This window comes from Montipora foliosa, chromosome 1, assembly GCF_036669935.1.
Source record: "Montipora foliosa isolate CH-2021 chromosome 1, ASM3666993v2, whole genome shotgun sequence".
Lineage (NCBI taxonomy): Eukaryota > Metazoa > Cnidaria > Anthozoa > Scleractinia > Acroporidae > Montipora > Montipora foliosa.
In genome coordinates, this window is record NC_090869.1 from 55,968,527 (window position 1) to 55,979,554 (window position 11,028).

General features: G+C 38.1%; 1 protein-coding gene across 1 annotated transcript in view; it reads left to right on the forward strand.

Moving 5' to 3' along the window:
* The window catches only part of LOC138001983 (MOB kinase activator 3A-like), a 10,028-nt gene extending 517 nt beyond the window's left edge, over positions 1 to 9,511 (forward strand). The window contains exons 3-9 of the mRNA XM_068848178.1: positions 27 to 111; positions 937 to 1,030; positions 1,816 to 1,879; positions 4,701 to 4,770; positions 5,316 to 5,431; positions 6,368 to 6,454; positions 8,056 to 9,511. Of these exons, the coding sequence (XP_068704279.1) occupies positions 27 to 111; positions 937 to 1,030; positions 1,816 to 1,879; positions 4,701 to 4,770; positions 5,316 to 5,431; positions 6,368 to 6,454; positions 8,056 to 8,085 (546 nt within the window). The 3' untranslated portion in view covers positions 8,086 to 9,511. The remainder of the gene's footprint in view (positions 1 to 26; positions 112 to 936; positions 1,031 to 1,815; positions 1,880 to 4,700; positions 4,771 to 5,315; positions 5,432 to 6,367; positions 6,455 to 8,055) is intronic.
* Positions 9,512 to 11,028: the final 1,517 nt, after the last annotated feature.

An 11,028-nucleotide genomic window follows, 5' to 3' on the forward strand; every position in this document is an offset into this window, starting at 1 on the left:
CAATCTATTTCTTTTTCCTTCTCGAGGCCTCGCTTCATGCTGGAATAGATCTTAAGGAATGTGTCAAATTACCGAAGGATCAAGACTTCATGGACTGGGTTGCAGTGCATGGTATCTATTATCTAAGTTTCAATCTAATATTTATTAATAACATATTGGAGTACACTTGGTCCAATAAATGTCCTGTACTTATAAACATTTAGCGCTTGTGTTTTGCATGAAATTAAAATGATGAAAATGGGAGTATCCCACAAGTTTCACGATTTATTTTTGCAGATAAGTCATCCAGTATTTTATCACTTTAATTAAGAACGCTGCAGCTGGGCACAGCATTGAAGAACAATACAGCTTTGTCACATGTCATTTCTTTACCGAAATTGGGAGGCATATCTCATAACAACCACGAACAGCTTGGGATTTTTAATTTGTGTGCACAGGCATGGTTGGAAAAAAAAACAGACAAAATGTGGACAATTAAGATTTTTTAGTCGGTGCTTTTTCTCCTTTATTATCCCTACAAATAGCGAAATGCCATTCGAATTTTACTTCCTTATAATGGTAATGCCATCTTAGAACCTAAGTGATCGTAGTTTAGCATTAAAACAGCATAACAAACTTAAATTTTGATAGATTTCCTTTATTTTCATGATGCAAAGCTGAGAGAGGATATTTTCCACCAGCTGAAGGGTCAACAAGAGAGGGCGGGATCCCAGACTTCATCTTACTTCCTACTTTGGTGAAGGAAAGGATGTTTCAGACTTTCTTTCAAGGATTCTAAACCTTCTGTACCTCCATAATGTTAAGAAGAGTTGAGCTTCAATTTAATTACACAATGTATCACTAAAAAAGAAGAGTCTAATGTTTAGACTGTGTAATGATGTTTTTCAGACCAGGTGAACAAGAGAGTTTAAGCAATCGTTTTTCTTTTTTTTTTAGTTGTGGACTTTTACAATCGCATTAACTTGATAGTTGGAGGAATTCAAGATGTCTGCACTGAAGACAGTTGTCCTACAATGTCTGGAGGAAAGAGGTTATTATATGAAAATAATACTGAATTGTGTGTGAGAGATAAGGTGAAAAAATAATTTTCTTTCTTCAAATTGAAATCTTTTGAATTAAAAAGCCCTCATCACTTAATATTGTAAAGGTGCAAAAAATAATATTAATATTATAGTACCTTGAGTATGTGCTGGTTTTTGTTTACAATATCTTCAACAACACTTTAATATTGTCTCACCATTGATCAAGAATATTGAACCTCTTGTCATGAAGGAATTCTGGATTTAGAAGTCATTTTCAAAATTATTGTCAGGGACACAAAAAGTAGAGCATTGTCCAAAGAGAGGTGTGGCTTGTCTTTAGGAACAAGACTCTTCTCATGTATGAAACAAGACAATTTTGTGCTTTTAATGTTGCATAATTTTTTTACTACAAAGTCTTCAAAGGGTTTCACTAAATTGGATGGGCTGAAAGTTGATTGTTCTAATTAAGCTCACCCCGTGAGTGCCTAAACCTCTGTTCATGTTGATTTTGGCTGTTGCACTTTTACACATGACTGTTTCATGTCATCATTTCATTTTCTCAGACAAAAATACCTTCGGTAGAAAAAAAAACAAGTAGAAGTAGTTTGCATATCTTGCCATCTGGGAGTCTTGTATGTCACAGTAGTTGCCATTATTAAAGGTTGTAACTCCTTGATCAACCTGAAATTTAATCACCTCCTGTGATTGTTTATGACTAGAGGAACTGTTGATGAAATCAGTTAAATAGGAAACTGAAGGCAATCTCCTTTCATTTTGTCACTGTTTCTTCAAGGTATGAATATCATTGGTGTGATAAAGGCAAATACAAGAAGCCAACTTCAGTTCCAGCTATTGAGGTAAAAAGCCATCTTATCATAAAGCTCAATACACACATTTTCATTAAAAAGTGACTGTGTCTTACAAGGTTTTAAAGGTAAAATGGACGTCGGGAAGCAGTCTTATTTTTCATAATAAAAAATTGTTGAAAAGAGGAACCAGTCTACTAAAAATAACGATGATTGTTAATAATAATAATAATAATTATTATTATTATTATTATTATTATTATCATCATCATCAACTAAATTACATGTAATAGTTATAAATAAATTTATTTAAGTTTCAATATTGTATTTAGTGCTGGGGCAGACACTGTAGAGAAATTAAATCAACTTGTGTCAAATTTTAGCCTGGTTTTTGAGGAGAGGGGAAAACCTAAGTACCCCTGAGGAAAACCTCTTGGACCAGAGTAGAGAACTAGCAAACTCAACCCACATGTACATGTACATGTAATGTATCAAGAAAATCTGTTTCAATCTAGAAGTAAAAAAACCTTCATTTGTCGAATTATCTTTGAGAAACATTCTCCCAACTCCCCTCATGTTTTGATGAGGCTATGGAAACACAGAAAACATCCTCTATTGCTTAAGGACGTTCCCGCCCATTGCTACTGCGCATTTTTTCGCGCATGTCACGCACACGTCATGCATCGCAGACCACGAAGGTAAACACGATGCTAAAGGCACAAACATTTTCCGCAGCGATTTTACTCTCTTGAATGCTCGGTGACCCCATTTTTCTTTCCGTAGATCACTTCCTTTCCTGATTTTGTCCATTTTAACAAAAAACAAAAAAATCTGTATGTGAGAAGTTACAAATATTTCGACTTTTACATGACTTGTATGCTCTCATGCAACCGAAGTTTTCTTTCTTAGACTAATATGTATTGTTTTTCAAGGTCTATTTCACCTAATGCAGCAATCTTTGCACAGCAAAAGCAACAACAAAAATGCTGGTAGAAGTGGTGCAATTGATTATGTATGGCTCAGAGCAGATAATTCTTTAGTGGACAAAGTCAATAGTTTTGTTATAATGAAATATCGTGGCCTACATGTACACTTTGGAATGGGCTGCCTCACATTGCACCAAGAAAGTAACAAAGTCTACACTCAATAGGAAGAAAACTGTTTTGCCTTCTTTGGAAACACTCATTTATGTCATGTAGAACATTATGAGAAAAAAGACATCAGCTGCAAAAGTTTGTTAAGTTATATTAGTTATGTTGACTTGAGTATGTTTACCTGATCTAAATTTCACTGATGTAGCTTTTTTTTGCTGACTGTTGTAAGCTAAGATCGTCTTAAAATAATGCAAGCTTCTAAAAGTAAACCTCATGATCTCGAAAACGAGCACAGTGACCCCCCATTTTTTTTTTTTCCTTTTTGGCAAAAGTAGATCATTACCTTTCTGTGTGGCAAGTTTTGAAAAAATCTGTACGCGGGAACGTTTTGGGCGTGAATGTCCTTAATTCATGGCATCTGACAGGATGCGGCGATCGATGCGGATCCGCATAATTCCCTAAAATCCGCATCCTCCGCATAATTACGATATTTTCCGCATAAAACTGAAGAAATGCCTGATATTAGTGATAAAGCAGCTGCTTATATACCACCCTCACAAATGCAAAAGCCAGAGATGGAGGATTTTGAAACGCCTATTTTCCTGAACATTGAAGAAAACACGTCATTTCGTTTGCAAGATGAAAGTTCGTAAGCAGTTTCCACTCATTTTTTGGGAATGAGCCTGAACTTTAGTTAAACCATTTTTATAACATACCCTAGGCTCGAAATTTTTAAAAAAGATACAAGGTATGAAAATTTAGCCGCAAGTTATAGCAGCAAATTAAATTGCATCATTTTGCAACTCTCGACTGGTAAAGTAGGGACAATCATTGCAATGAAGTTGTACAAAACAAAGAGCCCGCAATACAGTTTTGTACGTCTGTGTAAAAAACCGCTGAAAATGGTGAATGATTGAGGGAATGGATCGTGGTCAACCACATCACAATTTTGCTCCATATCTCCAAATTGAAACAAAATTCATGACAAGAAACAAACTATTTTTTCATTGCTTTATTTCTTTTAGCAAAAGTTTCGGCAAAATGCCGATTACTAACCCTTTTATTTTAACTTGAATGCTGGTCGCAAATTGGCGATTCAACCAGATATCTTTATTGCAAAGGGAAAAGAGACTGTATTGATCCAATATCATAAACACTCCATTTCAAAGAGTGATTCACTTGTGTTTGGTAAAAATCTCATTGGCCAGTGGTATTTCTAGTTTGTGTACAACTCAGTTTGTGTATTTCGACCATGTTGGGCAACATATGTATGTATAAGCTGAAATGTTGGTGGGAAAAAGAAGGAAAAGTGACTCTCAAGTCCTTGGTTTTTATAACTAAGTCTGCCAAAGCTACTTCATCAAACTCTGGCAGACCGAGTGAAAAATTGCATTACAGTCTTTACAAAATTTTAGCTATGTCGCTGTGGTGGGAGGTCAGTGGTATCACCACTCAAGGCAGAACAAAAGCGTGCTGTGGGCAAGGCCCAAGCAGCATCCACTGCCACAACAGCACTCACTCACACATGTCCTACATGTGGGCGAGCTTTTGCACCATCCTGTTCCCCATACCTGTACATCAATACATGTATTATGATAGATGAAATTCAATTTTCAACGCATCTGATTCATGTAATAAAATTTAATGCAGTTACGGTAAATCCTAGCTCTGAAATTTTGAAAACCCCTGCACATTCTGGTGCACTGTTTTGTGCATGTACACTGTATCTGCTGTATATATCAGATTAATGAAGCAGTTATTTCATTTAATGTTTGTAGTACATTTCTCTGTTGATGGATTGGATAGAGAATCTGATAAATAATGAAGACATTTTTCCAGTGGACAAAGGTATAGTAAGAGAGCTTTCAGTTGTCAGGATCATAGGTTTTTAATTTAGGTTAAAACCAACGCTTTTATTCAGTTACTATTACAAAGCTATGCTAATGCAGCAATCTTTGCACAGCAAAAGCAACAACAAAAATGCTGGTAGAAGTGGTGCAATTGATTATGTATGGCTCAGAGCAGATAATTCTTTAGTGGACAAAGTCAATAGTTTTGTTATAATGAAATATCGTGGCCTACATGTACACTTTGGAATGGGCTGCCTCACATTGCACCAAGAAAGTAACAAAGTCTACACTCAATAGGAAGAAAACTGTTTTGCCTTCTTTGGAAACACTCATTTATGTCATGTAGAACATTATGAGAAAAAGGTCACTCAGTTTGCAAAAGGGCCAGAAATTTGGCCAAAACTTGCAAGTTGCAAAGTTCTCCCCAAGTGCTCTTAATCAGCTGAAACAAAAATCTGTAATGTCTTCCACATCCCTCTGTAATTCAGTTCACATTTTGATGAGGACACTGATTTGCTATCAACATTATTATTGTATTTTCAGATATTCCTTTTCCTAAAGCCTTTCTTCCCACTGCTAAGAAGATCCTAACACGACTCTTCAGAGTATTTGTTCACATCTACATGCATCATTTTGACAGACTGCAGTCTCTAAGAGTGGTGAGAAGATAATTACTTGTCTTCCTTTAGCAGAAAGAGGAGGCAGATACATGTAACCTGTGGTTATTGTGTTTTCCTGAGTTGTTAGATAAAGATTATTCTGTTGCCAGAAATGCCATGATGTTTGACAAAGTATGCAGGGAAATAACAAGTTACAGTACTTTTTATTTGTTAAGTTAGATTAAATTAATTTTCTTAGCATAGTGGATTTTTAGTACACACTGTACATGTGTCCTCTTACATGTACCTTGTCTGAGTAGTGTTGTGTTCAGGCATGCAAGAACAGTGTCCTGTGAGAGAATACAACATGCATCACATCTCCACTGAAGAGTTTTTAGGCACACTTGCTAAGTTACAGTAGATGCGTTTGATATCCCAAGCAAAAACAGATGATTGCCGGTAGTTAAGCTGACTTCTACAACTATCAGTTAATGACATTTTGCAGTCAAAAATCTGACAGTTGAAAACCATTTATACCACATACATGTAGTTGATGGAATTCCCAGACCAGAGGTGCTGGGCCACTTTATACTGTTCTGTAGTACGGAAGCTTGTGTCATAGAGGACCTCTAGCCATGTGATAGCTTGCCTCTTGTTCGTCTTGTCAGTTGGATATCCCTAGCAACAAATTAATGACTTCAAGCAGTTCTTACGTGTACCTAATGACATTTCGTGCAAAAATCTGAGCGTTTCCCATAAAATGGAAGAAGCCATTCAGTATTATTTTCTTGTTTGGAATTACTGGAGCCTAGATGTCATATCCTTAAATATCTGATAAACTCTGGAATATCCATGGTCGAGTTTGGCTCCTATAGAAAAACCAAATTGGTGTTAAAAGTTTCATGTATAATCATGAAATTCCCCTCTTTTGCTCTGATTCCCCACTATTGGTTCTTGGGAGTTAAAGCATGTTTGTTCTTTTTTTTCTTTTCATAGGAGGCGCATGTCAACCAATGTTACAAGCATTTTTATTACTTTGTAACCGAGCACAATCTCGTAGAAGCCAAAGAGCTCGAGCCTTTGGTAAGTTACCATTCATCATCACACTGGTTGTACCAGTATGTTGGTCGGCATGACATGTCATCCGCCGAAACCACTTGTTTTCTTTGGCGTTAAAGTCGGAAAACATCAAAAAGACCCAAGAGTGCAAAAAATGGGGTTCACGCTCACTCGCTCGCTTGTGTCACCCACCTTTCTCTATGGTTTTGACATCGGATTCCTCAAACATGCCACTTGTGCGAGCCTTGATCCGCTGTAGTAAATCCACGTTGATTCCTTTACCAGTCGTTTTTTATTTTTTAATTTTAGAGATATGCTCGCAAAGAGTGCAAAGCAAAATGTCGTGTGGTCTTTCTAAAACAAAACAAATCGGTTTGTCAAAAAGAAATCCCGTTTCCGTCAATGCAAGGGCAAAGAAGCATAATCATACAACTGTGTGAAAGAAAGGTGGTCAAAATTGTTGTGTCCTTGGACGAGTTTGTTTATTCTCTCACACATAGACACGTCTCCTCTTGCTTTATTTTTGCGAACTTATGCAAATCGCCTGAGGAAAACAAGAACCCAAACTCGTTCACATCTGTCAACAAAAACAGGTTCGATTCATCATTTGCGGTCAAGTCGAGTCTTGACATGCATGTATGACTTGTGCTTTCTCTATCCACTGCCGCTTCTTTCCTTCTCGTTTTTTTTTAATTTTATTTTTTATTTTTTATATATATATTTTTTTTTAAATCCATGCTCTACCCAGTGGAGTAGCCCATTTCCGAGTTCTGGACTGCTTCATCTTCAAAGCGAGTCTAAGTGCGAAGTTTTTGTTATGAAAATTAGTTTTCATTCATATGTAAAGTAGAACTAATTACCATCACAAAAACTTAGCACTTTGACTCGCTTTGAAGAGGAGGCAGACTTGAACTCGGAAATGGCCTATTGATGCAGCATATACTGTACGGTATAAAATGCTTCGCAAGTCTTCATGTATTTTATAATAATTTTCCATTATAAAAAGTTTCATCCAGTGTGGAGAGTTGGCTCTGATACACATACATACAAATTCCCGAACGTTCTCTGCGAATCTGTAATGTAAAATGACTAAATCTCGTTTAGGGGTCATATTGTATGTAGTGGTGCCCATTTAGGCTTACGTGCATGGCGTGTTTTGGAAAATCTCATGCCAGACCCGGTAGGAAGGTGGGTGACACGTGCAAGCGAGCTTGAATTCTTTTACCTGCGCGTGAGGCCACGAGGCCTGAGGCCACGAGGCCTGGAGGGAGTCAGACACTAAAAGAGCAGGAGGCAATCTCGTTCCCAGGGTCTCCATTGTCGTTAAGCAAGATACCCTGGGAACGAGGTTGAGCAGGGGAAGAAAGGAAACGCCTTGAAATATCTTGGCTTCCTGGATGTGGTCTTTTAGTGTAAATCCTCTTCTTTATTCTAGCTGACTACGATGATTCTTGCATTAAAAACATGGGATTATTTTCATGGACCCTGACGCTTCAAGCTAGGATGATTGACTCGTGCAAAATAAGAAGGCGAAGATACATGTAATAATCCTGTTATTTTCCGTCCTTTGTGTGAACGAATGCAAAATTTATTCTTTAATGTGTGCCTTTTCTTGTTTTCCTCAGAGAGAAATGAGCCAGAAGTTATGCTGGTAACAAAGAAGAACTCGTTTGGTTTTAAGGGTTAGCGCAGCAGCTGCCGTAAGCAAACTATTGTTTGTTTGCTATTGAACAGCCTTCATTTAAGTCTAAGACGTAGCCTCTTTCCTTTAGTCTTTTGTTTTCGGTTTGGATAACAAGCCAGTCAAATTTAATCTTACGGCTGCTGCATCGCCCGTTTTGACTATTAAATTCATTAAATTGTAAATAGTTTCGTTAGCCTCAAGGGTACTGTGAGTTCATTAAGTGTTTCAACTATTTAAATCAAAGAGATCATGACGTACTCTTCATTAATTATCAATTGAAGAATAGTTTCTCAATTTATATGCATGCATATTTTCATATCTAATCTTTTACAAATTTTTACGCATGTTTATAAACAAAAATAGAGTTTATTGTAAAAGAATTGCTGCTAAAGAAACTCAAAATGCTGAACGATTTTGACAATAAGGCCAGTGAGGAATTATAAACAACAATTTATTTTTCTGATTTTTGAGGCCAAAGCGCACCAAAGCGCACCTAGCCATTACAGAAGCCCTGGCGATAAGTCGCTGCGACACGTCGCGGGGACAAGTCCCCGCAACAATTCGCCTTGTGTGACACGGTTAATTTTGTGAAAATCATTGTCGCTGCGGCAAAATTTTATTGCCGCGATCAGTCGCACGAATTCAGACCAGTTTGAATTCGTGCGCCTAATCGCAGCGGCAAAATTAGCGAAAGCAGCGTTGTCGCACCGTGTGTACACTTCTAGCGACAAGTCGCTGCGACAAAGTATAAATGAACCAACGAGAGAGCGTCATATGGTCAGCCATATTGAATTAGAAAACTAGTTCACATTCCCTCTTATACGATATCACTGCGTGTGTACCGAACAGGGGGCGTGTCGCAGCGATTGTTTTGCAGTTAGTACACATGGAGCAACTTGTCGCCGAGACCTGTCGCTGCGCCTTGTCGCTTATTGTGTCCCGGCCTTAACCCAGAAGTGTCCATCTCTCTTATTTGGCCTTGGCCCATCAGTTTACAGTATTATTTAAATATAGGATACGTCTCCCTCCAAATTATGGCCCATCAGGTTAGACCTGGCGACAATAAGGCCTCTGATTGGTCTGTAACAAAGTTGCTGCACGAGGGGATTGCTCGTGCTTAATGCAAAATCATGGATCGTGCAAGGAACACAATACCACCACGTTTTTTTCCCGCCAAAATCTAGCAGTAGCCGTCGCTTATTTCCCTTTCGTAAACGGTCGGTGCCATGCTTAGTAGCCATGCCTTGAGGAGTAAAATAGACCCGAGGTGGTTGAATTTTAGACTGAATCAGCTAAAATTAAACCAGGTCGGGAAATTAAGCCTAAATTAAGTGAGCTCACTCCCCAGCTGTCGATCGCGCACCATTCGACGCACGGATAGCTTGTGTGCAGGCTACTATATTTAACCGTATTTACTCGATGAAACGCCGCGGTGTTTATTAACTTTTGAGCATCTCCGATGCGGCGTTTCTTTCAAAATCATGTTTCTAAATCACTGTCAGCATTTTCCTTAACGGTAGATAGTTTATGAATGCTATTTAAACAAAGATGCTTAAATTTCCTGAGAAAGTGCTGGAAAGATTGTTGGCCTTAACAACGCAACTGTACATTGCGAAAATTCTGAAGAAAGAGCTGCCAGTATCGCCCTTTCGAGTTAAACATCTCTTCATAAAGGAAAATAAATTTCCGAGGCTGGCTTAGATTACCGAGTTGTAACGTGTGTTTGTTTTTTTTTTTATAATCCTCGAATAAACGTCGCATTCTCTGATTGGGTGCGGCCTTCATTCGAGGATGGCGTTTTTTGTACTTTTCCTTCCGTATGCGGCGTTTATTCGAGGGTGTTGTTTGAGCGAGTAAATACGGTGCATTAAACAATGGTTAAATTATAAACCGTTTTGTAAGTCTTGGCCACAGACACTCCTCAGTGTAGTGGTGAGTGACCGTACGCTGGTAATGCCAACTAACCTGGCTTCGTTACGTAATTTTGGACATATTATATATTTTCTTATTTAGAAAAAAACTCTCACGATGTCGCCAAATGGATACGACCGTTTACGAAAGGGCAAGGAAATACGGTGTAACCGTCCTAAAAAATATATACAATACCGAAAGCTGATGGGCCGTATTCCACCGCAGGCTTGATGTCATGACCGGGTTGGTCTTTCCGGTTATCACCCTGTCTGTTTTGGTAGCGTTAAAAAAAGAACAGGACTTAGCAATAAATTTCATAGCACTTTCAAATGGCATTTAAGGTTTTGCCGTCATAATCCACGATGATACCTTTCTCTTTCAAAATACGGCAGTTTGATTCTTTGAATTGGGCCTTTTAATATTTATATAACAACAACACAAAACAGCGATGCAAACATTTGCTTGAACTATGTAAAATTTTTATCAGAAGTGATAACATTTTCTGTAACTGAATACACCTTTTGCTGTTCATAAAGCAAAAGATAAACTGGCAACAGTTACAGATCAATAGTGCGACACTGTGTTTCATTTACACCAAACACAAGGGTGTAGGTAGGGGGGTTCCTGGGTGCCCGTCACCGCCCCCCCCCCCCCTCCTTTTGTATAAGCCCTTTAAGTAAACAACTTACAATTATTCAGGTGGCGAAAAACGCCACAATCTGGTGAGTACCTCTCTGTTTGCGCACAGTGTGACCCCCCCCCCCCCCCCCCATCCTTGAAAAGTCCTAGCTACGCCCCTGAAAACGTCATTCGTTTACAAAAAATACGAAGTTGATTATTGCAGAAAATGACAGGTACATTCCAAGCAAATAATTATGCAAAGATGCTTAATCCCTGTGTCCTTTTTTCTTTGCTACAATCGTTCATGGGTGTTTCTTTCGTGTAAATGAATGATGCTTGTTGTAAAAGAAAATTGGTCTAACTACTGGCGCAAATAAAATTT